The following is a 14,528-nucleotide window of genomic DNA, read 5'->3' as shown; positions in this document are numbered from 1 at the left end:
GCCTGCATTAGGGTTATGGTTATGGTTATCACTGGGTCCATTAGGTCTAACTGCATTAGGGTTATGGTTATGGTTATCACGCGTTGGGTCCATTAGGTCTAACTGCATTAGGGTTATGGTTATGGTTATCACGCGTTGGGTCCATTAGGTCTACCTGCATTAGGGTTATGGTTATGCATTGGGTCCATTAGGTCTACCTGCATTAGGGTTATGGTTATCACGCACTGGGTCCATTAGGTCTAACTGCATTAGGGTTATGGTTATGGTTATCACGCGTTGGGTCCATTAGGTCTACCTGCATTAGGGTTATGGTTATCACGTATTGGGTCCATTAGGTCTACCTGCATTAGGGTTATGGTTATCACGCACTGGGTCCATTAGGTCTACCTGCATTAGGGTTATGGTTATGCATTGGGTCCATTAGGTCTACCTGCATTAGGGTTATGGTTATCACGCACTGGGTCCATTAGGTCTACCTGCATTAGGGTTATGGTTATGGTTATCACGCGTTGGGTCCATTAGGTCTACCTGCTTTAGGGTTATGGTTATCACGCATTGGGTCCATTAGGTCTACCTGCATTAGGGTTATGGTTATGGTTATCACGCGTTGGGTCCATTAGGTCTACCTGCTTTAGGGTTATGGTTATCACGCGTTGGGTCCATTAGGTCTAACTGCATTAGGTCTACGAGGTCTACCCATAATAGCGCTACTGAGGCTCCCCACACCTGGCACCCTCTAGGACCCACAGCTGCAGCTGTGCAACAGTCCTGGCCCAAAATAGCCCCCCAAAAGCCCCATTTCTGCCCCGTTTTGCCCTCAGCAACCACCAATTCTCGCTTTCAACCGCAACACTTTGACCGTTTCCCCCTTTTTTGGCCCCGAAACCACTTTCATGGCCCAAAAAAAGGGCACTTGATGGGAAAACAAGGTCCTTTTTTGGGGGGAAAAACACCTGGTTTGTGGCAATAACTTGTTTGGAGAGAAAACGAAATGTTTTGGATGGCAAAGAGCAAACATGGCCCAAAAGAGGGTTCTGAGGGGGAAAATCGTTGTTTTCAGGTCAAACAACCCAAAAATGGTGATTAAAAAACAGGTTCTAGGATTAAAATAAGGGGGGGGGGGGGGGAATCTATCATTTTGGGTCCAAAATCCTCATTTTAAGGAAAAAAAAAGCCCACTTTGTTCGGTGGCAAAAACTCTTCATTTGACCGCAATAAAACCATCATTTTAAGGCAAAAAACCCACCTGATTTTAAGGCAAAAACCTTCATTTTAAGGCGAGACTCCCCCCTCGGTTTGGGTCAAAAGAAGTCATTAAAAGTTTAAAACAGGCTCGTTTTAAGGCAAAAAAAGGGTGTTTAAGGCAAAAAAAGTAATAATTTCAGTGCAACCCCCCCAATTTTATGCCCCTTCCCCTCGATTTGATGCCCAAACCAGCATTTTTGGCGCAAAAAGCAGTATTTTATGAGCAAACCACGTTTTATCACCAAAACCCACAAGTTTTACATTTTAGGGCAAAACCACACTTTTTAGAGCAAACCCCACGCATTTTAGGGCAAAAACTATGCAATTTAGGGCAAAACCCCACTTTTTAGGGAAAAGCACACATTTTAGGGTAAAACCCACACGTTTTACAGCAAACCCACACATTTGTAACACGGAAAGCACACACTTTAGGGCAAAACCACACATTTTACAGCAAAACCCAGGCATTTTATGACAGAAAACCTCCACTTTACACCAAAAAACACATATTTCAAGGGGAAGAAACCCATTTTTCATCATTTTAATGCAAGAACCACCCTTTCCCTCCCCAAATGAGCCCAATTCTGCTAAAAAACATCATTTCCACATTGAACCGACCTCAAATTCCACTTTTTCACACTCCCCCCCCCCCCCCCCAAATGTATAATTGGGGGAATTTTACCCCAAACCATGAAATTCGGCACAAAATGACCCCAAACCTGCCTTTTTCAGTGAAGTCCAACCAAAATGCATAAATCTTGACGCTTTTTGTCCCCAAATCATCGCTTTTTGACCCCGAAATCTTCGTTTTCGGCTTCCAAACCCCATCACTTTTCCACACCCCAAATCGTCTCTTTTTCACCCCAAAATCTTCTTTTTTCTGCTCCAAAAATCATCTTAATTTTTTCAGCTCAAAAAATCATCATGTTTCACCACAAAAACCTTAAGTCTTTCACTCCAAAATCTTCACTTTTACACTCAAAAAAGTCTTCGTTTTCAGCTTCCAAAACCCGTCAGTTTTCCGCACCCAAAATTGTCGCTTTTTCACCCCAAAATCTTCATTTTAGGGCCAGAAAACCCCTTTTCTGCCGCAAAATCACCGTTTTCACACAGTTAACCGCCAAAACCGCTCATTTTTGGGTCAAAGCCCCCGAAATTTGCCTCTTTTTACCAAAAACCACCATTTTGGGGCTGGTTTTAGCCACAAACCCCACTATTTCACCCCATTAACAGCACGATGCTGCCCCCCTGGTGGAGTGCCCGCGCCTCGCACCTGATTGGGCGAGCTCTTGGCCCCCCTCCATGCCCACTCTCTGATTGGCCAGGACCTCAATCGCCTTAAGAAAGGCCCCCAAATAGGTGGGAAAAGCCCGATTTTGGGTCATTTTGGACGTGAAGGAGCTCCGTGGCTCTAAAGGGCCTTCCTGTGGACCTGAAGGTCACCCCCAAACCCCATCTATTGCCCCATAGAGCCCCATGGCATGGACCTATGGGCCTTCAGGACCTCCGAGACCCCATAATTCCCCTATAGAGCCCCATATCATGGACCTATGGACCTTCAGGACCTCCAAGACCCCATAATTCCCCTATAGAGCCCCATAGCATGGACCTATGGGCCTTCAGGACCTCCAAGACCCCATAATTCCCCTATGGAGACCCATAGCATGGACCTATGGACCTTCAGGACCTCCAAGACCCCATAATTCCCCTATAGAGCCCCACAGAATGGACCTATGGACCTTCAGGACCTCCAAAACCCCATAATTCCCCTATAGAGCCCCATAGAATGGACCTATGGGCCTTCAGGACCTCCAAGGCCCCATAATTGCCCTATAGAGCCCCATAGCATGGACCTATGGGCCTTCATTGGGTCCTTCAAGATGCATAAGGCCCTTATGGGCCAATGGAGCTCCTTGCGGCCCTTCCCTATGGGCAATGGAGGTCCCTATGGACCCCTATGGACCCCATAGCCCCCCATAGATCCCAATCCCCCCCCCATTAACGCCCTGGAAGGCCCAATCCAGGAGGTCCTGGTGACCACGGGTACCGGTACCAGCAGCGATAGGTGATGGCCCACGAGGCCCAGCCAATGGCAGCGCCCGCCGCATTCCTCGGCCAATCGTAGCGGTAGGTCAAGGTGACGGCCAATAGGAAGTGCCAGAGCAGGATCAAGGCCACGTTGAGGAGGAAGAGGAGGGACAAGGCCGTGCCGGGACGTTTGGGGGCTTCTATGGGGTCCTCTTGCCCCATAGAGGGTGCTGGTGGGCCCATAGGGGACAATGGAGACCTGATGGGCGATGGGGACCTCCTAGGGGATGGGGGCCCCATAGGGGGTGCGAGGCCCATAGGTGACGATGGGCGCCCCATAGGTGATGATGGGCGCCCCATAAGTGACGATGGCGGCCCCATCAGTGATGGGTCTATGGGTGATGGGGACCTCCTAGGGGATGGGGACCTCATAGGGGGCGCGAGCCCCATAGGTGACAATGGCGGCCCCATAGGTGACGACGGGGGCCCCACCCTGAAGACCCAACCAACCAATGGCAGAGCCTGCAGCCAGCCCCATAAGCTCCAGGTCCCGCTGCCCCCCCCCTGCCATTGGGGCCCCCCATGGCCCCATCTCCCCCACTGAGTCTCTCCATGGTGCTCCCCATGGGGCCAAGCCGCGTATGGAGGCTCCCCGTAGACGTACCCCACCCCATGCCCTTCCCCATAGCCCACCCCATGGATGTGACCCACCCCATGCCCTTCCCCATAGCCCACCCCATGGATGTGACCCACCCCATGCCCTTCCCTATGGACATACCCCACCCCACGGCGCTCCCCGTCGCCCTCCCACCCCATATATCGCCCTTCCCCATGCATACGACCCACCCCATGCCCTTCCCCATGCATATACCCCACCCCCCGCCCTCCCCCATCCCCCTCCCACCCCATATATCGCCCTTCCCTATGGATGTACCCCCCCCCATGGCGTTCCCTATGGCCGTACCCCATCCCGCCCCCTCCCCTATGCGCTCCCCACCCCCCTCCCACCCCCCGTATCCCCCTTCCCTACGCACCCCCCTCCCCCCGCCCTTGCCCCTCCCCCCTCCCCCATACAGCCCCGCCCCCAAGGCCCCCACCTCCTCAGCCAATCCCAGCCCGCAATGGACGAGGGCGAAGGCCTGGGGGGAGACCCCGAACCCTTCCCATTGGTGCCCATGGGCCCGGCAGCTGCGGGGGTCGCCGTAGGGCAGGAGGAGGGCGCCACCATGGACAGCGCCTCGGGCCCAGCAGCGCCCCGTAGCGGCCACCAGCGAGTCCCACAGCCAGCGCGGGGCGCCGCGGGACAGAGCGGCCCCCACGGCCCAGCGAGCCGCAGCCCGCGCCACGGCGCCCCCTGTCGGGCGGAGGACGGGCAGGGAGGCCACGGCCAGGGACAGAGCCAGCAGAGCCGTCCAGGAGCCCGCCGAGCGCAGGAGGCGCCTGTGGGGCACGGGGCGAGGGGGGGGACCCATAAGTGTGGGGCGCGGGGGGAGGGCATAAGTGTGGGGCACAGGGGGGACGGGACACCCATAAGTGTGGGGCTGGGAGCCATAAGTGTGGGGCACGGGGGGGACGGGACACCCATAAGTGTGGGGCTGGGAGCCATAAGTGTGGGGCACGGGGGGGACGGGACACCCATAAGTGTGGGGCTGGGAGCCATAAGTGTGGGGCACGGGGGGGACACCCATAAGTGTGGGGCACGGGGGGGGGACACCCATAAGTGTGGGGCACGGGGGGGGGACACCCATAAGTGTGGGGCACGGGGGGGGGGAACACCCATAAGTGTGGGGCGTGGGGGGGGACACCCATAAGTGTGGGGCACGGGGGGGGGGGCCTATAAGTGTGGGGCGGGGAGTCATAAGTGTGGGGTGGGGAGCCATAAGTGTGGGGCTGGGAGGCATAAGGGGTGGGGATGACACATAAGTGGGGGGCAGGGACTCATAAGTGGGGGGGGCCTATAAGTGGGGGGAACCCATAAATGGGGGGGGAGGGAACCAGAAGTGGGGGGCAGGACCCATAAGTGTGGGGCAAGGGGGCAGAGGGGAGACCCAGACCCATAGAGACCCAAGACCCACATATGTGACCTAGACCCATAGACAGATCCCAAACCCCCATAGAGAGAGCCCAAACCCCATAGGTAGGGACCCAGACCCATAGATAGAGCCCCAGGCTCCATGGTGTGGTCCCAGCCCCTATAGATGTGGACCCCAGCCCCAGAGAGCCCCCTCCCAGCCCCATAGGGCAGCCCTGCCCCATAACCCCTTTCCAGCCCCACATCCCCCCATAGCCCCATAGATGAACATAGCCCCACAGAGCCCCATAACAACTCCCTCCAGCCCCATAGACCCCCATAGCCCCATAGATACCCCCCATGAGCCCCATAACCCCCCCAGCCCCATAGACCCCCATAGCCCCCCATAGCCACCCCATAGAGCCCAACAGAGCCCCATAGACTCACGTCTCCAGCAGGTTATGGGGCGAAGCCAAGATGCTGTGGGGATCGGCTCGAGCCTTCAGTGTGGGGCCCAGCCCCACAAGTAGCGCCAGGGCCAGAGCATGGACCCGGGGGAAGAGGGGGGATGCCATGACCGCCGCTGCCCCATAGCACAGCCCATGGATCAGCGCCCCACAGCAGCCCATAGCGCCCCACAGCTGCCCCATAGGTCCCCATAGCCATCCCATAGCGCTCCATAGCTGCCCCATAGCACCCCATAGCCGCCCCACACGGTCCCATAGCTGCCCCATAGCGCGCCATAGCCGCCCCATAGCCCCCTATAGGCGCCCCATAGGCTTGTGGATAACAGGTGGCCAAAGGGCAGAGAGAGGACATTGGGGGGGGGGGGCCCTCAAGGGGGGAAGCGAGGGACGAGGAGGGGTCACTTATGGGGCGCTATAGGGGGTGTATAGAGCCCCACAGACACCCCATGGAGACCCATAGAGCCCCATAGCCCCTCATAGAGCCCCCATAGAACCCATAGAAGAAGGCGAAGGGGCTGACTTGGGGGTCACAGAGGTTTATTGTGGGTCAGGCGCTATGGGGTAGGTGGGAGGGGGCGGAGCTTAGGGGGGGTCCCCCCCCTGCAGCTCCCCCATTGGCTCGTCCTGGGGGTCCTGATAGGTCCAGAGGCGAATGGAGCCGTCCCACTGCGGGGGAAGAGGGGTCAGGGACCCATAGGGACCCATAGAGGTCCATAGGGACCCCATAAAGACCCACAGACACATCATAGAGACCCATAGAACCACATAGAGACCCCATAGAGACCCATAGAGACCCCATAGAGACCCACAGAGACCCCACAGAGACCCCATAGAGACCCAAAGACACCCCATAGAGACCCATAGAGACCCCATAGAGACCCACAGAGACCCCATAGAGACCCAAAGACACCCCATAGCCCCCTCCCAGGCCCCGCCCCCTGCCCCTTCAAGCCCCGCCCACCGAGGCGCTGGCGAGGGCCCCGCCCTGCGGGTGCCAGCTGACGTCACGCACGCAGCCGCTGTGATTGGTCAGGCGCCGCACGGGCCTCCCGGTCAGCACGTCATAGACTGCCAATGGGAGGAGGCGGAGTCACGGCCCTCGCTCCTCATTGGCCGCCCCAAAGTGGCACCGCCCCTCGCTCCCCCGTTGGCCGCCGCGCTCACCAATCACGGCCCCCGTGGCGCAGCCCGCGCTCAGGTATTGGCCGCCGCCGTCGCCGGGGGGCGGGGCCAGGCGGCAGCGCAGCAGCGTGTTCAGCACCACGTGACCGCGGAACGTCATCAGCGAGCTGTCGCCAGGCAACGGCGGTGACGTCAGAGCTGCGGGGGGGGGATGGGCGGTGACGTCATAGCGCCCCATAGATACCCATAGACATCCAGACACCCCATTGAGCCCCATAGACACCCACAGACACCCCATAGATCCCCACAGACACCCTATTGAGCCCCATAGAGCTCCATAGACACCCCATAGACACCCCCAACCTATCGAGCCCTATAGACACCCATAGAGCCCCACACACCGCAGCAGCCCCCAACAGACCCTCACAGCCCTCCCATAGAGCCACACAGACACCCTATTGAGACCCACAGACACCCATAAAGCCCCATAGACACCACACAGTGCCCCATAGCCACCCATAGAGCCCCATAGTGCCCATAGACCCCCATAGACACCCCAGAGCCCCCCATAGCTCCCCTTAGACACCCCAGAGTGCCCCATAGCCCCCACAGCTCCCCATAGCACCCCATAGCACCCCATAGTCCCCCATAGCGCCCCATAGCCCCCATAGCGCCCCATAGCCCCCACAGCTCCCCATAGTCCCTCATAGCGCCCCATAGTCCTTCATAGCGCCCCATAACCCCCCATAGCCCCCACAGCTCCCCATATCCCCCCACAGCTCCCCATAGACACCCCATATCCCCCACAGCTCCCCATATCCCCCCATAGCCCCCACAGCTCCCCATATCCCCCCTTGGCCCCCATAGCTCCCCATAGACACCCCATATCCCCCATAGTGCCCCATAGCCCCCCATAGCCCCCATAGTGCCCCCACAGGTCCCCATATCCCCCCTTAGCCCCCATAGCTGCCCATAGACGCCCCATATCCCCCATAGTGCCCCATAGCCCCCCATAGCCCCCATAGTGCCCCCACAGCTCCCCATATCCCCCCTTAGCCCCCATAGCTGCCATAGACGCCCCATAGCCCCCCATAGCCCCCATAGTGCCCCCATAGACACCCCATATCCCCCCACAGCGCCCCACATCCGGCTGCGGCCCCCCCGGCACCTCTGCGCGGGGCGCGCTGCCATCGGTAGTCCCAGCTCTGCCGCGCCACCGCCCTGCGCGTGGCCTCGAGGCCGCCGGGCCCCGCCGGGCGCCGCAGGTCCCAGAGCTTGGCCGTCTGGTCCTTGGAGTTGGACACCACGTAGCGGGCGTCCCCCTGCAGCCGCACCGCGCAGAGACACACACACACCATTGGCACCCATAGGGACACACTGAGACACACTGCGACCCATAGAGACCCACTGCGACCCATAGAGACACACTGAGACCCACTGCGACACATAGGGACACATTGAGACCCACTGCGACACATAGGGACACATTGAGACCCACTGAGACACATAGGGACACATTGAGACCCACTGAGACACATAGGGACCCATAGAGACCCACTGCGACACATAGAGAACCACTGCAACCCATAGAGAACCACTGCGACCCATAGAGACACACTGCGACCCATAGAGACACACTGCGACCCATAGAGACACACTGAGACCCACTGCGACCCATAGAGACACACTGAGACCCACTGCGACACATAGGGACACATTGAGACCCACTGAGACACATAGGGACCCATAGGGACACACTGCGACACATAGAGAACCACTGCGACCCATAGAGAACCACTGCGACCCATAGAGACACACTGCGACCCATAGAGAACCACTGCGACCCATAGGGACACACTGCGACCCATAGGGACCCATAGAGACACACTGCGACCCATAGGGACACACTGAGACCCACTGCGACCCATAGAGACACACTGAGACCCACTGCGACCCATAGAGACACACTGAGACCCACTGCGACCCATAGGGACACACTGCGACCCATAGAGACCCATTGGGACCCATAGAGAGCCATTGTCCCCATTCACTCCCATTGACCCCATTCACTTCCACAGCCCCCCACTGACCCCATTGATCCCCATTCACTCCCATTGATCCCCATTCACTCCCACAGCCCCCCATTGACCCCCATTCACTCCCACAGCCCCCCATTGACCCCCATTCACTCTCATTGACCCCACTGACCCCCATTCACTCCCATAGCCCCCCACTGACCCCACTGACCCCCATTCACTCCCATTGACCCCATTGATCCCCATTCACTCCCACAGCCCCCCATTGACCCCCATTCACTCCCACAGCCCCCCATTGACCCCCATTCACTCCCACTGACCCCATTCACTCTCATTGACCCCACTGATCCCCATTCACTCCCACAGCCCCCCATTGACCCCCACGGCCCACCCGCGGGTGCAGGAAGGTGACGCCGTCGCGGTGCCCCGTGAGCAGCCCCACGGGACGGGCCCGATCCTGCCCCAGGCAGCGCCGGTCCCAGGCGCGGGTGACGCCGTCGTCCCCCCCCGAGAGCAGGAGCTGCCCCCCAGCGTCCGCCAGCGCCACCGCGTTCACGTCGTCCTCGTGGGCCTCCACCTGCGGGGCAGACCCATAAGTGAGGGGCAGACCCATAGATGCGGGGCAGACCCATAAGCGTGGGTCAGACCCATGGATGCGGGGGCTTAGCCGCCCCATACAGGCCCTTAACCCCCACTGAGACCCCTTCCGTGGGGCCCAGCCCCACAGCTCCCCCTGCCCCACACATGGGCTGACCCTCAGCGTGCGCCGCTGCACCTCGCGGTCGTAGACGTAGATGCAGCCGTCGCTGCCGCCCCCCAGCACCTCGCGCCCGTCCGGCCCCACGGCCAACGAGAACACGGCGAAGCGGCGCTCCTCCGGCCTGCGGGGGGGGAACGTGTGGGGCTGGGACCCATAGGCACCAATGGGGGGTGACCTGGCGTCCACTGGGTCCGTGTCCATGTTCATAGAGCCCTATAGAGCCCATAACTCACCCCACAGAGCCCCATAGAGCCCACAACGCACCCCATAGAGCCCTACAGACCGCATAACTCACCCCATACAGCCCCATAGGAGTTAAAACTCACCCCAGAGACCCCACAACCTACTCCATAGAGCCCCACAGACCCCATAACCCACCCCACAGACCCACACAGAGCCCCACAGACCCCATAACCCAGTCCGCAGACCCCCATACAGCCCCACAGCTGACCCCATAGCCCCCATACCCCACCCCATAGAGCCCCATACCTCAAGTCCAGAGCCGTGTGCGTGTCTCCATCACCATAGATGTCGTAGACATGCACTGGAGGGGGGGGGGAGGAAGGGGGCGTGTCCTACTGACTGACCACGCCCCTATGACATCACCACGCCCCCCCGGACCACTCAATAACCCCAATGGGGGGGGGGGGGGGGGTGGGTGTCAAGCTCCACTCCCATTGGCTGGAATATCCCTCTATGGGGCAGCCCCCCCGCTATGGGGTAGTGCCCCCCTCATTTGGAGCACACCCCCCCTCTATGGGGCAGAACCCATCCTATGGGGCAAAGCCCATCCTATGGGGCAGAGTCGCCCCGCTATGTGGCAGCCCCCTGCTATGGGACAGAGCCCCCAGCTATGGCACAGAGCACCCCACTATGGGGCAGAACACCCCGCTGTGGGGCAGCGCCCCTGCTATGGGGCAGCGCTCCTCCGCTATGGGGCAGAACTCCTCATTACGGGGCAGAGTCCCCGTCTGTGGGGCAGAACTCCTCATTACGGGGCAGAGTCCCCGTCTGTGGGGCAGAGATTCTCCCTATGGGGAAGCACCCCGCTATGGGGCAGAGCCCCCCCGCTATGGGGCAGAGCCGCTGCCGTGGGTCGTCCCCGCCGCTATGGGGCAGACCGTAGTTGGACCAGCTGCAGTAGAGGCACTGGGAGGCGTCGGGGCTGAAGGCCACGTCCAGGATGCTCCAGCCGACGTCACGGGCGCGGGCGGAGCGGAAGGGGCGGAGCCGGGAGCCCTCCCTCGACCAATAGAAGCGCAGGGTGTGGTCTGGGGGCGGCGCCAACAGGGGGCGACGTTGGGGCAGAGCCATAGAGAGCCCATAGAGACCCATAGAGATCTCTTAGAGACCCCATAGAGACCCACAGAGACCCATAGAGACCCATAGAGAGCCCATAGAGAGCCCATAGAGAGCCATAGAGACCCATAGAGATTTCTTAGAGACCCCATAGAGACCCATAGAGAGCCCATAGAGACCCATAGAGATCTCTTAGAGACCCCATAGAGACCCACAGAGACCCACAGAGACCCCCAGGGACCCATAGAGACCCCACAGAGACCCCATAGACCCCTACAGACAACCAACAGAGCCCCCACATCTCCCCATAGAGCCCATTAGACACCCCATAGAGACTAATAGAGCCCCAGAGACACCCCATGGAGCCCCACAGATCCCCTATAACTCCCCATAGAGTCACAGAGCCCCATAGACACCCCAAAGAACCCAATATTCCTCCATAGAGACCCACAGATGCCCTTTGAGACCCCATAGACACCCCATAAACCCCTTCCCGAGCCCCATAGACCCCAATATCCCCCCATAGAGACCCCATAGACACCCCATAAACCCCTTCCTAAGCCCCGTAGATCCCAATATCCCCCCATAGAGACCCCATAGCACCCCATACACCCCTTCCTGAGCCCCATAGATCCCAATATCCCCCCATAGAGACCCCATAGACACCCCATAAACCCCTTCCTGAGCCCCGTAGATCCCAATATCCCCCCATAGAGACCCCATAGCGCCCCATAGGCACCTTGGCAGGCCGAGACAAAGAGGGAGCCATCGGGGGAGAAGAGGCCACAAAAAGCCTTTTGGGGGTAGGAGTCAGCGAAGGCCTCGTGATTGGGCAGGAAACTTGGGGGGCAGATGGGGGTGGTGGTTATGGGGCGCCCCATAAGTGCCCATCGCACACACACCCCACACGCCCCCCATGTACTCACTGGGAGCTCAGCAGGGAGCGCTCCCCATAGGAGAAGCTGCTGTTGCGGCACCGGCCCCATTCGCGCTGGGGGGAGAGAGAGACCCATAGAGACCCCATAGAGACCCTTAGAGACCCACAGAAAACCAGAGAGACCCTTAGAGACCCATAGAGACCCCAGTGAGCCCCCATAGAGACCCTTAGAGACCCATAGAGACCCCACAGAGCCCCATAGAGACCCACAGAGCCCCCATAGAGACCCCACAGAGACCCTTACAGACCCATAGAGACCCCACAGAGCTCCCATAGAGACCCCCAGAAACCCCACAGAGCCCCATAGAGCAGAGGGAGCGCATCCTCGCTGACCCCGCAGCACTATGAGGAGCAACACGCTGCCTGTACCCCCTATAACACCCCATAGACACCCCACAGTGCCCCACAGACACCCCATAGCCGCCCCATAGCGCCCCATAGCCACCCCATAGCTGCCCCATAGCCCTCACTCACCTGCCGCAGGAGCCGGGGCAGGTTCTCCTCGGTGGGTGCAGGCCCCGCCCCTTTCCCGCGGGCCAATAGGAGCTGAGCTTTCAGCTCGTGCCCGTCCAGAGCCCGCGTGTCCGGAGGGGGCGGGGCTTAGGTGAATGATGTCCACCCCCAGGGCTCCTCCCTTTCCTCTTCCTCTCAGGGGGTCCCGCCCCCTCCCCTGTGGGGCAGCCCCATAGAAACACCATAGAGACCCATAGGGACCCATAGAGACACATAGAGAACCATAGGGACCCATAGAAACACCATAGAGACCCATAGAAACACCATAGAGACCCATAGAAACACCATAGAGACCCATAGAGACCCATAGGGACACATAGGGACCCATAGGGACCCATAGAGAACCACAGAGAGACAACAAAGACCCGTAGAGACCCATAGGGACCCACAGAGAACAATAAAGACCCACAGAGACCCATAGAGACCCTACAGACCCCCATAGGGTCCCATAGAGACCCCATGGAGCCCTATAGGGACTCACAGAGATGTATAGAGACCCATAGGGACCAATAGAGACCCCATGGAGCCCTATAGGGACCCATAGAGACCTATAGAGACCCATAGGGAACCATAGAGACCCCATAGAGCCCCACAGAGACCCAACAGAGACCCCATAGCGACCCCATAGAGACCCAAAGGGACCCCACAAAAACCCCTAGAGCCCCACAGACACCCCATAGAGCCCCATAGACACCCTTAGACACCCATAGAGCCCCATAGACACCCCATAGAGCCCCACAGAGACCCCATAGAGCCCCCATAGACACCCCATAGAGCCCCACAGACACCCCATAGGGACCCATAGAGCCCCATAGCCGCCCCATAGAGCCCCCCATAGCCCCCCCTCACCTGCCCAGCAGCAGGGCCAGGACCCGCCTCAGGTCGACGTCATCCTCCTCCTGCCCCTCCCCCCTCTCCTCCTCTTCCGGCCCCGCCCCTCCGCTGCTGCTCTGCGACCCCATTGGCTGCCTGCAAAGGCGACGGGCGGGGCTTCCGGTTACCACAGCAACAACCCCTCCCCTCCCCCTCCTCTCCCCCCCCCCCCCCCCCTTTCCCGCGCTCCTCAGCCAATCAGAACCCGAGGGGCTCCTCTTGGCGCCCCCTGCCGCTTCCCGCGCCCACCCCCTCGCCGACCAATCAGGGCCCGGCCCCGCTCCCTCCCCCCATTGTTACCGCTGACCAATCAGAGCCCGCCGCGCCCGCGCGCGCCCGCCGCCCGCCGCCTGTTTACGTCCCCTGGCGACGCAAAGGGGGGGGGGCGTGGCCACGCACGGCGGAGGGGAGGGGCGGGCGCTGATTGGACATGGGGGAGGTCACGTGCGCAGGGCAAAGGGAGCCTGCTGGGGGGGGGAGGGGAGAGCGATAAGAGCCGGCTGCTGATTGGCTGTTAAATGGGAGGGGGGAGAGAGAGAGAGAGAGAGAGAGAGAGAGACAGAGCGCGATAAGCGGCGGCGGCTGATTGGCTGTTACAGGTGCGTCGGCAGGGCGGCTCCCGATTGGCTGATAAGGGTGTTGAGGGTGGCTCCTGATTGGCTGCTGCGGGGGGCGTTTGGCCCCTCCCTCTTGGTGCCCTTTAACCCCCCCCCCCCAATGGGTTTTGGATCCTCCGCAGGTAAGCCCCGCCCCTCTGACGTCACGATAGACACCGCCCCAATAAGGACACGTGGCCGCGGTTCAAACAAAGCCACGCCCCCCCTTTAAGGGGCTACTTTATTGGTCCATGAAAGTGCTGCCTCCTCCCATTGGCCAATGGGAGGGTGGGACCATCTCTCAGCCAATGGGGTGCGTGGAGCTCCGCCGAGGGCCAATCAGAGCGCCGCAAGGGTTGGGGTTTGGCAGGGGGTGAGGTGGTGGCTGGCCAATGAGGAGAGGCGCTGGGCACACGGCGGCCAATGGGATGTGAGCAGGATGGCGGCCGTGGGCACCCAATGACGGCACCCATTGGTCAACCACGATGGCGCCCATTGGCCATAGCCATTGGTCAACCCATGGCGCCCAATGGGTGCTGATTGGCCGTTGGTCAACTAATGGGCACCCATTGCCCAACCATGAGGGTGCCCACCCATTGCCCATCCCCATTGACCAACCATGATGTCAAATGGGTGCTGAT

At 59.8% G+C, this 14,528-nt stretch overlaps 1 protein-coding gene across 1 annotated transcript; it reads right to left on the bottom strand.

Moving 5' to 3' along the window:
• Window positions 1-6,271: 6,271 nt before the first annotated feature.
• On the bottom strand, window positions 6,272-12,837 carry DCAF11 (DDB1 and CUL4 associated factor 11). Its single transcript, XM_057421470.1, has 12 exons — window positions 12,828-12,837; window positions 12,380-12,504; window positions 11,895-11,959; window positions 11,708-11,808; window positions 10,791-10,940; window positions 10,159-10,213; window positions 9,664-9,790; window positions 9,301-9,486; window positions 8,042-8,195; window positions 6,916-7,071; window positions 6,713-6,819; window positions 6,272-6,417 (listed from the first exon to the last, which is right to left on the bottom strand). Exons 1-12 carry the CDS (start codon window positions 12,835-12,837, stop codon window positions 6,334-6,336), a joined length of 1,320 nt encoding a protein of 439 aa, XP_057277453.1. The 3' UTR covers window positions 6,272-6,333.
• Window positions 12,838-14,528: the final 1,691 nt, after the last annotated feature.

Source organism: Pezoporus wallicus, unplaced genomic scaffold (genome assembly GCF_028554395.1).
Source record: "Pezoporus wallicus isolate ANWC-B61680 ecotype Strahan unplaced genomic scaffold, APGP_CSIRO_Pwel_v1 contig_11792, whole genome shotgun sequence".
In the NCBI taxonomy this organism is placed as follows: Eukaryota; Metazoa; Chordata; class Aves; order Psittaciformes; family Psittacidae; genus Pezoporus; species Pezoporus wallicus.
This window is presented reverse-complemented; position numbering and strand designations above follow the sequence as displayed.